The sequence below is a fragment of the Nomascus leucogenys genome, chromosome 5 (assembly GCF_006542625.1).
Source record: "Nomascus leucogenys isolate Asia chromosome 5, Asia_NLE_v1, whole genome shotgun sequence".
Lineage (NCBI taxonomy): Eukaryota > Metazoa > Chordata > Mammalia > Primates > Hylobatidae > Nomascus > Nomascus leucogenys.
Genome location: NC_044385.1, coordinates 27,237,981 through 27,258,340, shown reverse-complemented (window position 1 = coordinate 27,258,340; position 20,360 = coordinate 27,237,981). Strand labels below are relative to the sequence as shown.

The 20,360-nt window shown below is 37.5% G+C and overlaps 1 protein-coding gene across 2 annotated transcripts in view; it reads right to left on the bottom strand.

The window, feature by feature from the left end:
• Window positions 1–20,360, bottom strand: part of EPRS1 (glutamyl-prolyl-tRNA synthetase 1) — an 81,891-nt gene that overhangs the window by 21,517 nt on the left and 40,014 nt on the right. For both annotated transcript variants that reach the window (XM_012506579.2, XM_003265084.4), the window contains 5 exons: window positions 17,361–17,497; window positions 16,272–16,479; window positions 15,442–15,554; window positions 11,277–11,394; window positions 7,125–7,484 (listed from right to left, as the gene is read on the bottom strand). In XM_012506579.2, coding sequence (XP_012362033.1) covers window positions 7,125–7,484; window positions 11,277–11,394; window positions 15,442–15,554; window positions 16,272–16,479; window positions 17,361–17,497 — 936 coding nt within the window. The remainder of the gene's footprint in view (window positions 1–7,124; window positions 7,485–11,276; window positions 11,395–15,441; window positions 15,555–16,271; window positions 16,480–17,360; window positions 17,498–20,360) is intronic.

Below are 20,360 nucleotides of genomic sequence, written 5' to 3'. Positions count from 1 at the left end.
CTTGATGTGTCCTTGTTTATTCTGTTTTTAGGAAAGAGTTTTCACAGCAGAAACTACTTTATCTTAAGAAAAAGAGCCAAGTTAATCAGACATACGAGAATCAAGGGGAAAAAAAGGGAAATTTCCACCAGCTAATATAAAAATGGAAAAGAAGGAACTTCCCTGCAACTATTTCTAGAAAAAGATGACTATTTGAAAAAAGCTCCATTTTACACTATAAGCAGGTATTCATTAGAGCTTGAAGTCAGATGGCACGCTTTTCACACAGAAAAAAAAAACCCGTTTGCCAAGATTATAATTTGAAACGTTATAAAGGAGAAAATTAAGGTGAGCAAACCACTGTTATTGAATGAGATACTCTTAATAAAGCTATATATTCATATATTTCCCCGCCCATTAGGAAATGGAATATTCTAGATAACTAAGTAAATTACTCAGGTTATTTTTCCAAAAAGAGTAAAATTATACTAATCACCACTATGCAATCTTCCCTGATGATTCAGGATTTACCTAAAGATTCTTGAGAGAATTTGAATTATAATATGAAAAGTATCATTATCATTTTATGGCATATTTAGTCTGTGCCAGACACTATACTAAGTGCTTTACATGGTATCTTATTTAACTCTCAAAACAACTCTTAGAGAAGTTGTTAAGTTTAGAAAGATTAAGTTCCTTCCCCAGAGTTACACAATAAGTAGTAGAGCTAGTATTTGAATCTCGGGTTTATTCCAGAGGCTGTGATCTTGACCACTACAGTTTGCTAAGGATTACAGAAAACAATGATCTAAATGTGCCTTTTAATCCTACTAACATGCTAGGAAAACTGCTTTTTGAAAGAGATGTTTGACTATTACTTTGAATCTGTCTCTTAGAATATACAATGAAGAATGGATGGGTGGAGAACAAATTATCTCTTAATGCTAGTTTTCTGGATGAAAAGGCATTTACAAAGAGAAATTGGGTGGTATACTATGATTTAGTAAAATATCATACAACAGAAGAAGGTAAAAGAGCATTGCTAGTACATTTTAAGTTGTTAGTGGACAAAGACTGTTTTAAACTTACCTAATGTATGCCAATACAAACAGAAAAGGTTTTCAGATGATGTGGATTAATGAGAAAAGAAACAACCTATACAAAAGACTTTGGTAAAGGTTTAAGATGGGAATTGGAAATAAGTAGAAGTGATGCTAATGTTATGACTAAAAACTGGAAAGTTAAATAAAATGGAGAAAATGGGCAATTTTTTTATTACATTCTGATTACATTCAGAATGAGTACTCAAACAGCTATTTTTTCAGCAGCCACTAGATGGAAACATTTCTCCATGGGGAAAGGAGTGAACTTTAAAAACAAAAACAAAAAAAAAAACCTAGAACATTATCCATTTGAAATAATAGAACCTTTCAAAATAGCCTGGATATCTCGATTCTAAATGAAAAAACTTTTTTCAAAAAACACTTTTTTCAAACTTGTTTTTTCCAATTTTCTTACCAGTCACTCACCTTTGCTCCTTACTGGCATATCTAGGAGAATTATATGTACACACATTAGTAATGATGACTCCTGAAAGCAGAGATTCTCACTTGGTGGGGAGGGGGATGAATGAATGGTAATCAGAACAGAAAATCCTTCCAAGTAAGTGAGGGAAGAGAGTGATGATGCTTGTATTATATTTTTTAAAGTCTGCTAGGAGATTTAGTAAACTAAAAGTTCACAGGTTTCAAAGAAAGGCATTTTAAGAAAATAACCAATTGTGCGTAGCTTAAGTACCTACACCTGTAAGGAATAACCAATTACTGAAACCTGATTCTAGGAGCCAATACAGCACCAGGTAGAGCCCAGATCCTGATGTCAAACCTAAATTAGAACACAACACCTGTTCTCCTGCTTATCAACTGGGCTGATTCGTTTACCTAAATCACAATTTACCTGCTACTTTTCTCTGATACAAATCAATTAACACAAATTCTAAAGATTTTCCAGAAGATCCCCAAGCTGATGTAAGTCTTGTGAAGTATCCTGAACCATAATCTGATGTAAGATGTATTTATATTTGTTTAGATCAAAATCAATTTTGCATTAAGTACTAAATACAGATATAGCTGGAATTCACTACACACATCCCAAATAAGAATTACAAACAACATCAAGAAAAAGATAGGCTTTTTTCTTGTTTCCTTCCCTGCAACATTTATCTTTTGGCCTGAGACATCTTGAAGCTATTTGGGGTCACAGTGCAGGGTGGCGGTTTCCTAGAACCACCTGCTTAATGGACAAAGGGGTACAGGGATGTATGTCCTTTCCTGATAAACTGTGGTGTGGGTTTTAAAAAACAATAACATTGGTGTAAAAAATAAAAGAGCAAAGACTGGCAAGATGAATTATTGGGGACATAAAATACAAGGTGCCATGAATTAAAATGCTGCAACTACAGAAGCAAATGGTGATTCAACTCCCCTCCACGTAGACTGGGTATGGCATAAGGACAGAATATTAGTGACAATTGTGAATTGTTTTTATTTAATAATCATTTGATTTTGTTGTTGTTACTTGATTTTTAAACAACTGTTAACTATAATGGTTCTCAAAACTCTTTCTTCCACGGCGGGGGGGATCAGCAAACTTTTTCTGTAAAGGGCTACATAATAAATATTTTAGACTATGTGAGTCTTGGTTGCAACTATTCAACTCTAACTGTAGCATGAAAACAGCCATAGACAATATGTAAACCATGAGTGTGGCTGTATTCCAATAAAATTTCATTTACAGGCCAGGCATGGTGGGTCATGCCTGTAATCCCAGCACTTTGGGGGGCCGAGGCGGGTGGATCACCTGAGGTCAGGAGTTTGAGACCAGCCTGACTAACATGGTGAAACCCCGTCTCTACTAAAAACAAAATACAAAATTAGCCAGGTGTCGTGGTGCACGCCTGTAATCCCAGCTACTTGGGAGGCTGAGGCAGGAGAATCGCTTGAACCTGAGAGGCGGAGGCTACAGTGAGCTGAGATCTCACCATTGCACTCCAGCCTGGGTGACAGAGCGAGACTCCGTCTCAAAAAAAAAAAAAAAAAAATTCGTTTACAAAGAACAGGTGTACAGCCAGGCCCATCAGCTCATGCCCGTAATCCCAACACTTTGGGAGGTCAAGGAGGGAGGACAGCTTGAGTACAGAAGTTCCAGACCAGCCTTGTTAACACGGTGAAACCCCATCTCTACAAGCAATACAAAATTAGCCAGGCATAGTGGCATGTGCCTGTACTTCCAGCTACTTAGGAGACTGAGATGGGAGGATTGCTTGGGAGGTCGAGGCTGCAGTGAATCATGATCAAGCCACTGCACTCCAGCCTGGGCAACAGAGCAAGACCCTGTCTCAAAAAAAAAAAAAGATTTGTTTTAAAGTGACTTTAATTTTTAAAGTAACTTAATATTCAGTGTTATTATATCTTTGGTGTATTCTCTGTTATGCACCTCACACTACATCAACTTGATTCATTATTTTATGCAGCAACCTACTGAGCAGGAGAAAAAGAATAGAAGGAGCAAAAGATGGTAGACTTGATGGACTTCAAGTTTTTATTACTTTCCCGTCTTTTTGCTTATACTTTGCCTTTATGCTTAAAAGTTCTTTCATAGAAGCATCTATCTGATCCTGAAGCAGGAAAGAGAAGATTAAAAACAAAACAAAACAAAAAACAGAGCAAGAAAAGTCTAGTTGAAGCTGGTAACCTAAAACTTCAGCTGGTCACCTTCCTTGCCATTTAACATGACATAGTAAAATAACCACCTTTGTAGAAAACTGAATGGTTAAGAAGCTTAGGCAAATTATTAATATAAAACAAGCACAGACTTGCTAAATAATGATAAACTAGTAAAACTGTAACTGTCTAGCGCTTTCAATGGAATACCCCACTGTCACCACCTCTCAAGGTAAATAACATGGGAATCAGTCAATATTTTAACCTAGGCTTTGCAAATTTCAGGAAGTTACTTTCATATTCAGTTTCTCCTCTATTGCTAAAGCAAGCAAATAGAAAAAGTAGCATTCTTTGAATATTTTTGTACATGGCTCTTGGGAGGACTAAAAAGTGTATAGTACACAGTGTCAGATGCAGGCTAAATGCTAGTTCCATTCCTAGTAACTGGATTCGTTCTTTAGAAGAGAAGAAACACTTGCTATTATTAGCATTCAGAGAAAAAATATATGCAGTACAGCAGGTCCTTGAATAACATTGTTTTGTTTGATTCATTTCATCATAACGTTGAAGAGAAAAAAAACGTGATTCCCAGCCAGAGCCACTGTCTGTGTGGGAGCGTGTGCATTCTCCCCATGTCTGCGTGAGTTTTCTCTGGGAACTCCAGTTTCATTCCACATCCCAAAGCTGGACACGTTAGGTGAACTGGTGAGTCTAAATGCTCCCAGTCTGAGTGTGTGTGAATGTGCCCTGCAATGGAATGATGTCTTATCCAGGGTTGGTTCCTGCCTTGAGCCCTAAGCTACAAGGATGGGCTCTGGCCACCCAAAACCCTGAACTAGAATAACTGGGTAAATAATTATCTTACTTGTCTTTATTAACCTTTCTTAAATGTATATACAGCTCACATTTGTTTCAATTAGAAGTGTTTGGGTCTTTATTAGAGGTCTGTGTAATGCAAAAATAATAATTTTTAAAAGAAAAGACAAAATATTAAAAAAGAAAAAATGAATACAACGACAACAATAAAAAAACACAAGAAGTTTGTGTAATGCAATGTTTTTGAGATCAGAAATATGCTGTGGTAAATTAATTCTTTTTTTTTTTTTTTTGAGTTGGAGTCTTGCTGTCGCCCAGGCTGGAGTGCAGTGGCACGATCTCGGCTCACTCCAAGCTTTGCCTCCCGGGTTCATGCCATTCTCCTGCCTCAGCCTCCCGAGTAGCTGGGACTACAGGCACCCGCCACCACGCCCAGCTAATTTTTTGTATTTTTAGTAGAGACGGGGTTTCACTGTGTTAGCAAGGATGGTCTCAATCTCCTGACCTCATGATCTGCGCACCTCGGCCTCCCAAAGTGCTGGGATTACAGGCGTGAGCCACTGCACCCGGCCTACTTAATTCTTGTTTATCTCAATTAGCCTATTGTTGTTATACATCATTTTTCTCAAAGTCTCAGTTTCCAAGAACCTATGTACAACATTAAGACTTACTATATTTTGAAACACACATATGGTATACAGTAGGCATTCAATAAATGTAAGTCAGACTAAACTGAAGACAGATTTATTTCAGTATCACATTTATTAGTATTAAAATACCTAATAAAAGTACCTGCCCAATTACCAAAGAAATTTAGATCTTTTTACCTTAAGCTGACTTTTTATAACTTCAACAGTGTTATTTCATGAAAGCATGATGTAACCCATTAACCCAAAAGGATGGGTGATGGATTCATAGTTGACTGTCACTCCAAGTACAATGGTTGCTTCTGTTACTATTCCACCCATAATTAAGCTGACCAAAAACTGGCACAGAATCTCAATATATTCTACTTATACAATGAAGAAATTTGAAGACCAAAGCCCTTCCCTTCAAATTACACCTAGAAAGGAGTACATATTTAGTGTCCAACAGATACAGTGCAAAATGCTCCCAACCTCCCCATGAGGTAGGAAACATCGGGAATTTATATCCTAAACTCATACATCCAGCAGCATTTATTCCTCGAAGCAAAGCTGTTTTAGATAATCATGGTTCTGCGGGATCTCAACAAGCTATTTAGGTTGGTGCAAAAGTAACTGTGGTTTTTGCTATTAAAAGTAATGGTAAGAACCGCAATTACTTTTGCACTGACCTAATAAAGGATTTCTCACAGTTCACAATGGAGAGACAGAAAAACATTAACTCCTGGGGCAAGACCTCAAAATGTGAGGTCAAACATTCATGAATGCAAGTATCTTAGGTGGCAGGGTTTCGTGTCAGATGCCAGCAACTTGTTGATGAGGTGAGGAACTTACTGAATTCTCTATCCTGAGCCTAGGACCCTGACAGGACAACAGATCTGACATTTTAGAACAAATCCCCTTCCTGCCACATAAGTCAAGCCTAGTGGTGTACCGTACCTCTCTGTGTATGTGCCACAGCCTAAATTCTACAATTTTTGGCAGCTCATCGGGGCTGAATTGTTTTTTGTTGCAGTACTATTTATCTGATCATGTCTTAGAACTAAGCTGCTGTTTGAGTAGAACTACCTACCTTCATTATTAAATATGATCTTTCAGTCTATACAGATGCCATTCCCTTTGTCTCTTACCTACATCAAGTAAGCCCATTTCACACTAGGTGCCACACTCACTTGGCTGAATGTTTTGCCTAAGGACATACTGAAACAAGAATATAATTTATACTTAAGTCAAAATTTCATATAATTTGAAGGCTCTGCTATGAAAAGTTGGAGATAATCACAGGTCAAAAACCTCTTGACAATCCATTTGTTATTCCCTGAATACTCCTTGTACCTTCTGACCTCTACCTCTGATGGTACTGTCCTCTACACCAGGAGTTCTCAAAGCATGGTCCCTGGGATAGTAGCATCAGCATCACCTGAGAAACTTTTTAGAAATGCATATTCTCCACATGCTCTGAATCTACTGCAGAAGAAAGTCAAGGGGCAGGGCCTAGCAATCCATGTTTTAGCAAGCCAGTAATTCTGGTGCACAGTAAAGCTTGAGAACCATGGTTCCACACTTAAAGAGTGCCTTGTTGTGATCTTTGTTCCCCCATAATGGCTGCTTCTACTTCAGGATGATTTTAAATATCCTTTATAAATTGTTTCCGCCTTTGTTGCCACTTAAAAACACAAAACCTTTACATAGCAACTTATACATATCACAAAGGATTACAGTCACATCACACAAGAGTACAGTGAGTCTGTATGTTTCCTTCCCCAGTAAGCCACCCCTCAACTAGATTATGAGCTTCTTATATATATTTTCAGAGCTTGACACATAGCAGGTATCAATCAATGTTGATTATTACATCAAAATATGAGCAGTCTATGTTTTATAAGAAGATGAGACTACCCTAAGCAGTTTGAATTCACACACTTACTGAAAATGTGGTCTTGACTTTCTCTAACATACTGACCTTAGGGGCTTTTTCAGCTTTTAGCTTACGAACCACCTCCCCTTGTGCAGCAACTTCATCATACAGAGATTTACTTTCCAGAATACTTGCTGATGAATTAGAAGAAATATTCTGTCCTATTTCAGCAGGAGGGTTTCCAGGTTTATATTCCTGGCCAGTTTTCTCCTTATATTCAGCTTTCAAAGACAAAAGCTGTTTTACAGCTGCATCTATATCTTCCTTTGGTGCTTTCTTGGCTTTTAATTCACGAACCACATCTCCTTGAGCAGCCACTCTATTGTAAAGGACAAAGGAATCCTCAGATGTAGTACAATTATTATTCAGAGAAGGTGTTGGTCTTTCCTTAAAAGGAGCAGAAGTCTACAAAGAGAGAAAACCAAAAGTAAAATAATTAATTCATATTAAATGTTTTCCCACAAAATTATTTCAAACTGATTGTTTTATAATGTTTCCAATTAAAAACAGAAACTTTATACTTCAATCCCTTAAAAAGCTTAAATGAATAATCTCATTCCAAAGTATTTATCCTAATGAAAAATGACAGGAGTAAACAAAGATAGAGGTACCTACATACTCACTGGAACATTTTTACTATAGTAAAAACCTGAAAATACCCTAAATCTTTGTCATTAGGGGACTAAAGAAATTATAGCATATCCATCAAGTCTGAGAATAAATCGCTGCTCTACCACACACTCACTGTGCAACTTTGAGTTATTTTAAGCTGTTTCCTTACTATAAAAGGTGGATAACCACACTTAACCCATCAAGTTGATGGGAAAATAAAAAGTAATCTTTACCCTTAGTCACGAAGGCTGAGAAAAAGTGAGTATCAATAAGCATTAGGTATCACTATTAATTTTTTCAGGGATGAAATACATCTAGATTGTTGATAAGGCAAGAGCTCCATGAAATTCTGTGATATAATTGTAACTCATTGTTGTGGAACAGTTTCATTTGTGCAAAATTAGAAATAAATTTACAGGTATCTATTTGTATGTAAGTAAATGCAACAAATCTAGAGCTATGTTCACTAAAATCAACCCTGAAGAGTGAATAAAGATACTATTTTTATTCATGTTTTCTGTGCCTAGACTACATTCTTCCCTACTGAAACCCTTCTAACATTAAAACCCAGCTCACATTATACCTTTCTTTCAGCTTTTTTCTTTTAAATAATCTGCCACTTAATTTTTCAGAATAATCTTATCCATATTCAGAGTCTTATGTATAAATTCCAAAAATTTTCATCTCTGTCCTGATCCCAGACCCGGCATTTTCAATGTCTTCAAGACATCTTTACCTAGACACCTAACAGGCATCTCAAGCTGTATCAGAGTTGCATTTTACACAGGCATTGGGCTCTCAAAGTAGGCATGTCAGTAAAAAAAACCCATCACTCAAAATTCCTTCCCCATAATTCCTTAAATCACTCATATTTATTTTTAGTGAGATTCTATGTATACACTCATAAACACTAATATGCATATATAAATGCATATACATCAAATAAATAATGCAGTTCATGTAGCCACCCTGTATTAAAAATATATATTTGTTCAGCTACATTTTTTTTTTTGTTTGAGACAGAGTCTCGCTCTGTTGCCAGGCTGGAGTCCAGTGGTGTGATCTCAGCTCACTGCAACCTCCGCCTCCCGGGTTCAAGTGATTATTGTGCCTCAACCTCCCGAGTAGCTGGGATTACAGGCCTGCACCACCACACCCAGCTAATTTTTGTATTTTTAGTACAAACAGGGCTTCACCATGTTGGCCAGGATGGTCTCAATCTCCTGGCCTCGTGATACTGTCCGCCTCGGCCTCCCAAAGTGCTGGGATTACAGGCTTAAGCCACCGCGCCTGGCCTGTTCTGCTACATTTAATTTGCAACATAAATCATCTCATTCATGGTTAGTAAACAGGGGAACATAAACACCAAAAAAAAAAAAATCACACTGCCTTGTGTGTGATTTTTCCCTGTGTATTCAAGTTTTATGTCAAATAAAGAAGCAGGCAGGAACAAGCTTTTCATAATTAAAGAGAAAACTTTAGAAATACACTGACATCCTGAAGAAAAACCCAAAAACCTTTTGTGTAAGTGCCTTCCTTTAATAAGAATGATGCTTAAAAAACATTTTTTACCATAACATTAAGCCCTGGATGAGAATTTAATTTTGATAGTATCAGCTTCTATTGGAGACAAATATCCTCAAAGATCTACACATCACAGGGAAAAGCATTATTATCCTTCAGGTTTAAAGCTGCAAAGGATCTCTGACTCCTAAGTTGGGTATAAGTGCCAGTCAACTGTACCTGAATTTTGAATTTCTATTCAAAAGTGTGTAGGTTTCAAAGCATGTCCACAAGTTTTCTGACTCTCCTCCCACCAAGAAGGGGGATCTCTGTGCACTTTCCTGAATCTGAGAAAGCTTGTTATTGATTTGACCAACAGAGTACAGCAGAAATGATGCTATGTGAGAGTTACAAGTCTAAATCCTAAAATGCAATGCTACTTCCACCTCATCTACCGGACACTCACTTTTGGAGGCCTTAAATGATGGTTAAGAAGTCTTATTACCCTGACACTGCCATGCTAGAGAGGCCACTTGCAGCTATTCCAGTCAACTATTCCACCTGAGCTCCCAGCCAGCACCAATATCAACCTGGCATCCAGGTGAGGAAACAATTTTAGAATCCAGCCCAGGCCAGGTGCAGTGGATCATGCCTATAATCTCAGTACTTTGGGAAGCCGAGGTGGGCAGATCACCTGAGGTCAGGAGTTCAAGACCAGTCTGGCCAACATGGTGAAACCCCCATCTCTACTAAAAATATAAAAAAATTAGCTGGGCATGGTGGTGCGTGACTGTAGTCTCAGCTACTTGGGAGGCTGAGGCAGGAAAATCTCTTGAAGCCAGGAGGTGGAGGTTACACTGAGCCGAGATCATACCACTGCACTCCAGCCTGGGCAACAGAGCAATAATCTGTCTCAAATAAAATAAAATAAAAATAGAATCTAGCCCAGTTGAGTCTTTGATGACTGCTAACCAGCCACCATCTGACTGAAACTGTATGTGATACATAGGTTTTTAGTGTTTTGCCTCAACTCTGTTTTTCTTGAAAAATCAGCTGTTATTTTTGGTAGGTGATTTTGCAGAACATGAAGTTTTTCAAGAACACATACTAACTTACAGCTTAACAGCAGTTATCTTTCTAGGATATGTAAAAAGTGAGAGGCACAGATGGGAACTGGGAACAACGAGGGAAGAGCAACCAAATTTCCCTCTCATGCTTACTCCATGAGTTATTCAATAATATATAGTAGCAATTTTCAAGGTGTGGTCCACAGACACTAAGGGGTATATAGAACCTGTTTAAAGGGGATCTGCAAAGTCACAGCTATTTTCACTATAATAAGATGTATTTTGTCTTTTTCACTCTCATTCTCTCATGACTGTTTGTACAGGTTTTCAGAAGCTATAAAGTCAGATATTAAAGAGATCTGCAAAAATTTAAAACCATACCACTCTTGTAACTAAAAGTTTTATTTTGGAAAATTTTTTTTTAATAAAAACTTTTTCATGTTAACATGTAACTGGATTTATTATTTTTACATGAATTAAATCCTTTTAAAACTTCTCAATTTTTAGTATGATAAATACTGATAAATATAACCCACATAAGCAAATCATTTTTAAGAGTATAAGGGGTCTGGCCAGGCACAGTGACTCATGCCTGTAATCCCAGCACTCTGGGAGGCCGAGGTGGGAGGATTGCCTGAGGTCAGGAGTTCGAGACCAGCCTGACCAAAATGGCAAAAGCCTGTCTTTACTAAAAATACAAAAATTAGCTGGGCGTCATGGTGCACGCCTGTAATCCCAGCTGCTCAGGAGGCTGAGGCATGAGAATTGCTTGAACCCGGGAGGCAAAGGTTGCAGTGAGCCCAGATCACGCCACAGCACTCCAGCCTTGGGCGACAGAGCAAGATTTTAAAATCTTACATGAAAGGATAACAACAAAATGCAAAGAGCAAGACTTAATTGTCTTCTTCAGTCTCCACTACACGAAAGATAATCATTTGTAAAGAAATATATGCTAAACCCTGGGATATAAAGACCATTTATTTTTATAGACATATCTGTAAAAGTCATTACTTACCTCATTTTTTGTGGCTTCTACTTTGGTCTTTTCCTTTGACCCTGATGTTGGCATTTCCTTTGTGTGTCCATCAGGAATGTATATCAAAACGCACGGGGCTTCCTTGCAACTATATGGGCTAAGAAGAAAATAAAGGGACAAAATAGTTTATTTGAACAAAATTATCTGAACAGCAATAAACATCGAATTCCTAGATAAATTCAATGGCACTAAGTTAATGCTTTTCTTTCTTTTTTTCCTTCCTTTTTGAGACAGAGTCTCGCTCTGTCGCCTGGGCTGGAATGTAGTGATGTGATCTAAGCTCACTGCAACTTCCACCTCCTGCGTTCAAGTGATTCTCCTGCCTCAGCCTCTAAGTAGCTAGGATTACCAGCCGCACGCCACCACACTAATTTGTGTATTTTTAGTAGAGACGGGGTTTCACCATGTTGGCCATCCTGGTCTTGAGCTCCTAATCTCAAGTGATCCAGCCACTTCAGCCTCCCAAAGTGCTGGGATAACAGGTATGAGCCACTGTGCCTGTCCAGCTAATGCTTTTTGAAGTATAAAATAGTCCATTGTCTTACTATTCAAATCAGAGGCTCTTCAGAATAGTTTTACAAACAACAAATGCATAAATAAAAATTGACAGTCTTGGCCAGGCACAGTGGCTCATCCCTGTAATCCTGGCACTTTGAGAGGCCAAGGCGGGTGGACTGCCTGAGCTCAGGAGTTCAAAACCAACCTGGGCAACACGGTGAAACTCTGTCTCTACTAAAATACTAAAATACAAAAAATTAGCCAGGCGTGGCGGCGGGTGCCTGTAGTCCCAGCTACTCGGGAGGCTGAGGCAGGAGAATCACTTGAACCTGGGAGGCAGAAGTTGCAGTGAGCCAAGATCACACCACTGCACTCCGGCCTGCGTGACAGAGTGAGATTCTGTCTCCAAAGAAAAAAAAAATCGGCCGGCCATGGTGGCTCATGCCTATAATCCCAGCACTTTGGAAGGCCAAGGTAGGTGGATTACCTGAGGTCAGGGGTTTGAGACTAGCCTGGCCAACATGGTGAACCCCTGTCTCTACTAAAAAATACAAAAAAATTAGCCAGGCATGGTGGTGGGCGCCTGTAATCCCAGCTACTTGGGAGGCTGGGGCAGCAGAATCACTTGAACCCAGGAGGTGGAGATTGCAATGAGCTAAGACTGCATCATTGCACTCCAGCCTGGGCAACAGGAGCAAAACTCTGCCTCAATGAAAAAAAAAAAAAAAAGGAAAAAAAAAATTGACAGTCCTTATTACAAACTTCCAATCTATGAACTTTCATCCACATGAACAAACTAAGCCCAGGGCAAAATTATATCTTCTATGCCTGCCACTAGAAAGGGCGTTAGTGAATGTTAATGATACTCTTGACTTCAAGAAAATTTGTCTACATACCACACCTAATCTGCTTATAAGCAGAAAAATTTCTGTAAAACATTTATTTATTTTAAAATATTTAAGGGTGGGTATGGTGGCTCACATCTGTAAACCCAGCACTTTGGGAGGCCAGGTGGATCTCTTGAGCCGAGGAGTTCAAGACTAGCCTGGGAAACATGGTGAAACCCTGTCTCTACAAAAAATACACAAATTAGATGGGTGTGGTGGCACACGCCTGTAGCCCCCGCTACTCAGGAGACTGAGGTGGGAGGATCACCTGAGCCTGGGGAGGTCACGGCGCTGCACTCAAGTCTGGGTGAGAGTGAGACCCTGTCTCTTAAAAAAATAATAATAAGAAATTCTTATAAGAATTTCTCAATTCCAAAGGGTATAGTAATTAGCAATAACCTATTGCCACTTTCTGGCAATTATGAATAATGCAGCTGTAAACATTCATGTACATATTTTTGTGTGAACGTGTTCTTTTTCTTTAGCAAATACGCAGGAATGGAATTGATGGGTCAAATGGTAACTCTGTGTTGAATTTTTGGAGGAATCATCCAACTGTTTTTCCAAAGTAGCTGAACCATTCTACAACCCTACCAACAATACATATGGATTCCAATTTCTCCACATTTCTAACCCTTGTTATTGTCTTTTTTTTATTTCAGCCATCCTAGTGGTATGCAATGATATTTCATTATCATTTTGATCTGAATTTCCCTAACAACTAATGATGCTGAGCATCTTTTCATGTGCTTACATGTGTACATCTGCTTGAAGAAATGTCTATTTAAACCCATTGTTAATTGGGTTCTCTTCTGGATACAAGTCCTTTAACAGACATGTGCAAATATTTTCTCCCATTCTGTGACCTATCTTTTCACTTTCTTCGAAACACAATATATGTTAATCTTGATGAAGTCCAATTTATTTTTTTTCTTTGGTTGCTTGTGATTTAGGTGTTATATCCAAAACAGCATTGCCAAGGTTACAAAGATTTACACTCACATTTTCTTCTAAGAGTTTTATAGTTTTAGCTCTTACATTTCGGTCTTTGATAAATGTTGAGTTAATTTTTGTATATGATATGAGATAGCGCCCAACTTCACTCTTTCATGTGTAGCTGTTCAGTTCTTCTAGCACTATTTGTTGAAAAGTTCAAAAACTTTCTAAGAATAAAATGAGAACCTACTCTGTTATTTTAGTTGGTGGTACCACCACCATTACTAAATACTTAAGGAGGGCTTAGCGACTATTAGGCACTATGCTACACTGTATGCATGTGTGAGCATATTTGACTAAAGGAAATGTGATATTAAAATGAATAAGGTTACTCATATGACGAAAAAGCCACAAGGCCATTCTAGGGAAAGGCATCAAGTGCTTTTGAAAAGCCCCAGGCAATTTGGTATATACGTTAAACAGAAAGGATCAGGGCGAGAAAACTCCAACACGTATGGCTCAAGAGAACCCGTAACATGAAAAATCTTGCATGTCAAACTCAAAAGTTTAGCTTTTACACTGAAACTAACAATAATTTTTTTTGTTTGTTTTTGAGAGAGAGTCTTGCTCTGTCACCAAGGCTGGAGTGTGGTGGTGCAATTATAGGTCACTGTAACCTTGAATTCATGGGCTCAAGCAATCCTTCCGCCTCACCCGCTTGAGCAGTGAGGATTACAGGTGTGTACCACCATGCCTGGTTAATTCTTTATTTATAATTTTTTGTAGAGATGGGGTCTCACTATGTTGCCCAGGCTAGTCTTGAACTCCTGGCCTCAAGTAATCCTCTTGCCTCAGCCTTGCAAAGTGCTGGGATTATAGGCAAGCGTCATAGTGCCTGCCCTACTAATAGAGATTTTTTAACAGTAGAGAAATGTGATGAAACTGTTACTCTTAAATTTTCAGACTGGTGGGCATGTGAAACCTGAAGAGGAAAAGGATGAAATTGGAGGCAAGGAGATACTTGAGAGCCTGTTTTGGCAATCAAGGAAGCAATGCTACAGCCTGAAATAAGGCAGAGCAGTGGATCCACAGAGATGGACCAGACAGGCAACACAAACAACAGAGTTTGCTGAGTGAAAAAAGGGATGAAGGGGAAGAATAAGTCAAAGATGACACCTAGATCCTGGAATTTTGAACACGTTGAGTTTGAAATGCTTGAAAGAATCTATTCAGAGATATCTAAAAGGCAGTTAGATTCACAAGACTAAATCTCAGGAGAGGCGTTTTGACTACACAGTTACAGAGATATCACTTAAAAAAATAGCAGAGACAAACAGAAAAGAAACAAAAGGTACAAAAATTTACAGAGTTCTCCTTCTAATAATCCTATTACTTCATGGTTAAAAAAAATACAAATATTGGTTATTTTTTTCCCTCTAAATGTACTGTTTGTACCTTTTATCTAGTGAAAATACACTACAAAGAAAAAGATTATGGTAATAATTTTCACCCAAAGATAGGTAACATACAGTACTGAAATTTTGTTCTTTATACTTGGGCTACAAGAAAGTTAATTATAAGATGGTTTAATTTCAGAAATGAATAATTTATTAATGTTCAATGTGCATGTTGTTTCAAAGATCACTTGTTAAAATAAATTACTTAAGTCTAAAATGTTAAATATAAAACAAAGAAAACTGAGAAAGAGACTGAGAAAGAAAACTGTTAGGTACGTTATTTTAGTGAAAGTTCAATTTCTAAAATATTACTCACTATAAGAACTTTAAGCATTTTCATTTAGACGTTCAGTTACATTTACTTACCTAACAGGTTCATATGGTTGATCACATATGAAGAATCCTCTTCTCTGGAGTTGTATAATATCTCCTTTTTTCAAATCCTTAAGGCAGGGATCCCCTAGCATTAGTTCTTCATGCTGTAAAGATGATGTAAAACCAAAGTATACTTCTCAAAATCAGAATGGTAAAACAACTCTAAAATGCAAGCAGTTTCCACTAACTAAAATATTCCCATTTTAAACAGATATGTTAAAAAGTTCACTACTTGAGGACACATAATAAAACGGTGAAGTGTTAAATGACAATTCATCACATTTGTAAAAGTTAATGTACATAAACTGGCCTTAAAAAACCTTTTAAATAACTTGATTAGCATTCCTGAAGAAATAATTTCCCTGCTATAAATATGAAATATGATGCAAGAAGCACGTAATAGACTTAGGTGAAAGGCATGCTGGCGTAGCACTTAAACACAAGGGTCAGATTTGAATCCCAACTCTACTATTTACTGTTTGTCCTCAGGTAAGTAACTCAACCTCACTGTGTTTCACTTCCTATCATCTATAAAATGGAAACAGTACTTACATCTTTTTTTTTTTTTTGTAGAGACAGGGTTTTGCCATGTTGCCCAGGCTGGTCTTGAACTGCTGAGCTCAAGCGATCCACCCATCTTGGCCTCCCAAAGTGCTAGGATTACAGGCATGAGCCACCATGCTTGGCCAACTTACATCTTTTGATTTAAATAAAATTCTACACATCTTAACCATTTTATCTGAGGATCCGAAATATATAAAATTTTTTTTAATTCTAAAGAAAAATTTAAAAGGTGAAATATGGTTTCTTTGGGAGGTTACCTTACTGTTCTTGTTAACATACTGCTTAAAGTCCTCATCTTTTCCTAGCACTGGCTTTGTGATCAAGTGCTCATAAGTGACACAGATTGCTGGAATAGGAAGAGCATGTGTAGTCTCTGCAAGCCAAGTGATCTTAGTGGTTTTCTTGTAGTCTTTGTTTTCCAAATTCAACTTTGCATCAAGAGATACGATTTTTCCATCTGCATTTCTAGATATAAGATTAAAAGTATTCAAAGAAATATTAACCACAGCTGCCATAAATTCATTATTTTGTTCTATAATAATTATTTTATATTATTATAAAATAATTTGTTTTATTTTGTAATAAATGGATAAGAAATTTTCTTTGGAAAAATTCCACATCAAACATTTATTTGAGCTTCTAATATGGCAGACATATATTGGTTAATAAATACAACATAATCACTGACATCGAGATACTAATAATCAACTAGAGAACAATTCACATACAATTGATGAGGAACATGTACATATTTATTAACTTAAAGTCACCTGCATTAAGCATTATAAAATTTGAATTACTATGTTTAAAAACATTCGGCAGTTACTTGCAATCATATGTAATAACTGCGCAATTAAGATTTCAGAGTTTGCATAAATCAATCTTAAGCATGTTTCATTTATAGAATCTGAAGATCAAATTCCTAAGTGTAGCACACTATAGTAACTAGAAAGTCAAATTCATTATTAACCAATCAATTTTAAAGTAAATTTAGTATAAAGATTATGTTATATATATAAATTCTGTCTAAAAGATCCCCATGTCATGCAACTGTATAGAGCCCCTTTTTATCATGTAATTTCTCATTAAAGCATTACAACTACATTTTATTTCCAGATGTAGTAATTTTCAACACCACAAATAAAAGACATCTTGATAGCCTGTTAGTAAACTGAAACACATATGGAAAAAAATTTAATTTGCGTCCAGAATTTGCAGTAGCTATGTCTGGGCAGATTTACTAGTCAGCAACATGTATGGGTCTGAATTTGGTAATGTTTAATAAGTAAATACGAATAAAATACTTTTCTTCCATGTTTATTTGAAAACAAACAAGAAGTTCTTACTTGTGTATTTTTGTAATGTTGAGGTTGCCCCAATTTATAAATGTAACCATCTCGCCCTCCGAAAAAGTCTCTGCATCAGCACCTTCAATGAAAACTTTGGGACTATACCACACAGGCTTCAAGCCAACCTCAGGATTCTGATTGATAAAGAAAAGCAGAGTGTCTGTTGAAACAACAACTTATTGAATCCAGTATACAAATTTATACACTCATTCTATTCTTTAACCATACAAAAGTCTTCTGTGTTACTCAACTGTTAGCAGTTCATTGCTGTATTAGGAAGAAAATGCTTTACTCTTTCTCCATCTATGTATTTTAACATAAACATATTCCCAATTCTGTTCTTAGCATTTAAACAATACATAGTCGGCCTCAATAGAAATCAATAGTTTGAATTCCAGCTCTGCAACATCAGATCAGCAACCTGACCACTAAGGCTAATGGAATTAGACGAGGTAGCCTGCCCCTAAGATTACTTCCAGCCTAAAAGAATCATTCATTGATTTCATAGCTAAGACAGTATAATTTATCATTTAGTATCTCTTCAACTAGAATCTGTTTCCTATCCTTAGAATCCCACTGCTTTGCCGGGTGCGGTGACTCACGCCTATAATCCTAGCACTTTGGGTGGCTGAGGTGGGCAGATCACGAGGTCAGGAGATTGAGATCATCCTGGCTAACATGGTGAAACCCCGTCTCTACTAAAAATACAGAAAGTTAACTGGGCGTGGTGGCATGCGCCTGTAGTCCCAGCTACTTGGGAGGCTGAGGCAGGAGAATCACTTGAACCTGGGAGGCAGAGGTTGCAGTGAGCCGAGATTGCATCACGGCACTCCAGCCTGGGCAACAGAGCGAGACTCCATCACCAAAAAAAAAAAAAAAAAAAAAAAAAGAATCTCACTGCTTCTGCAGCAAAGGAGAAAATACGTCATTCTTGAGCAGTGGCTATGGGACGTTATAGGACAACAGATGCCACCTTAGCAGGAAATTATGGACCTCTCAGATTTTAGAAGACAAAGTTTAAAGAAAGTATTATCTATATAGATATAGATAAGTAAATTTTCTGCCTTTCTAGTGTGTATGATATGGAAAGAAAAAGAGATGTGGAGAATAAAAAGAATGCTATAATTTCAGTTTTTATTGGCAGAATTAAAAAAAGAAAAGTGCAAGAAGGCGTTTTGAAATAAACATTAACCAGCATGTGTTTAACAACTGTTCAATGAATTCACCAATGCATTTGAGAAAAATCAGTATGTTTTAACAACAGATAACATACTAAGCTCAGAATAGAATACTGACAGGCTAAATAAAAAATACTTTGCGGTGAAATGTTATAATGAAAATCCCACAGAGCAAACTGAGTAATCCAGTCACAATTTAAGAGTGTGTTTCCTTAAAAATTGGTTCTTATTTTTAACAATGAGCAGTACTTAGTAATTTAATTTTCTAAATTTTATTTGAGGTAGGGTTTTGCTCAGTCACCCAGGCTGGAGTGCAGTGGCATAGTCATAGCTCACTGCAGCCTTGAACTCCTGAGCTCAAGCGATCCACCTACCTCTGAGATTATAAGCATGATCCATAATGCCTGGCTAATTTTTTTATTTTTCATAGAGACAGAGTCTTGCTATGTTGACCAGGCTGGTCTCGAACTCCTGGCCTCAAATGATCTTCCCACCTCCAGCTCTCAAAGTGCTAGGATTACAGGCATAAGCCACCAGCCTACTAATTTAATCTAAATTATCAGACCACAACTGTCATTTTAAAAAATAAGCACTATTCAAAACTTTTATTCTCATGATTCAAATTTTAAAATATTCAGTATGCTTCAGATTTATGCTAACTGTACGGTAGGTGATATGGCAGGTCAGATACTACTATTTACCTGGTCAAAACAATCAGATATAAAGAAAGACAAAGCCAAACCAATCAACTAAACGCGCACCCCACATCTTATTAGGATTCAAATCTTTAAAATTAAAAAGTAGCTAATGACATACATGGGAAGACAATCAATCATATAAAGCTACGATTTAGAATATGTATAGCTCTTTGCAATGCACATCATCTTATATGTGAGTTAGTCTACGAACACAGCTATAAGCTTGGCTACTAGTATATGCGTTAGTCTGTGAACGTAATTTTCAGTATATAATAAAGTTATTTATAGACAACTTGTAAAGCTGAAATAAAGAACTCTTTCACCAGCCTGGGCAACATGGTGAAACCCTGCCTCTACAAACACCAGCCTGGGCAACATGGTCTAACCCTGTCTCTACAAAAAAGTACAAAAATGAGCCAGGCATGGTGGCATGAACCTGTAAGGTATTCAGGATGCTGAGGTGGAAGGATCACTTGAGCCCAAGGTAGAGGATGCAGTGAGCTGAGATCAGGCCACTGCGCTCCAGCCTGGGCACCAGAGCAAGGCCCATTTCAAAATTAAAAAAAAAAAAAAAAAAAAAAAAAAATCTTGTTTTGCTTCAAAATTGTCAACTAAGCAGTCATAAGAATCTGGGATGACCACAGCTTAACAAAGAAGTACTCTATGGTAACTGTATTTAAGATTTCTATTCAGGGCTGGGCACAGTGGCTCATGCCTATAATCCCAGTATTTGGGGAGGACGAGGCAAGCAGATCATTTGAGGCCAGGAGTTCAAGACCAGCCTGGCTGCCAACAAGGCAAAACCCCATCTCTACTAAAAATACAAAAATTGCTGGGTGTAGTGGTGCACACCTGTAATCCCAGCTACTCAGGAGGCTAAGGCATGAGAATCACTTGAACCCGGGAGGCAGAAGTTGCAGTGAGCCAGAATCATGCCACTGCACTCCAGCCTGGGCCACAAAGCGCAACTGTCTCAAAAAAAAAAAAAAAAAAAAAAAAAAAAAAAAAAAAAATTCTATTCGGAATTTAGATGGACCCTTCACTTATACTTTCCAAACAGAGGAAATGACAGTGTAAGACTCTGAAGTCAAGCTGTGTGTTTTGGCTTAAAGACAAAGGTG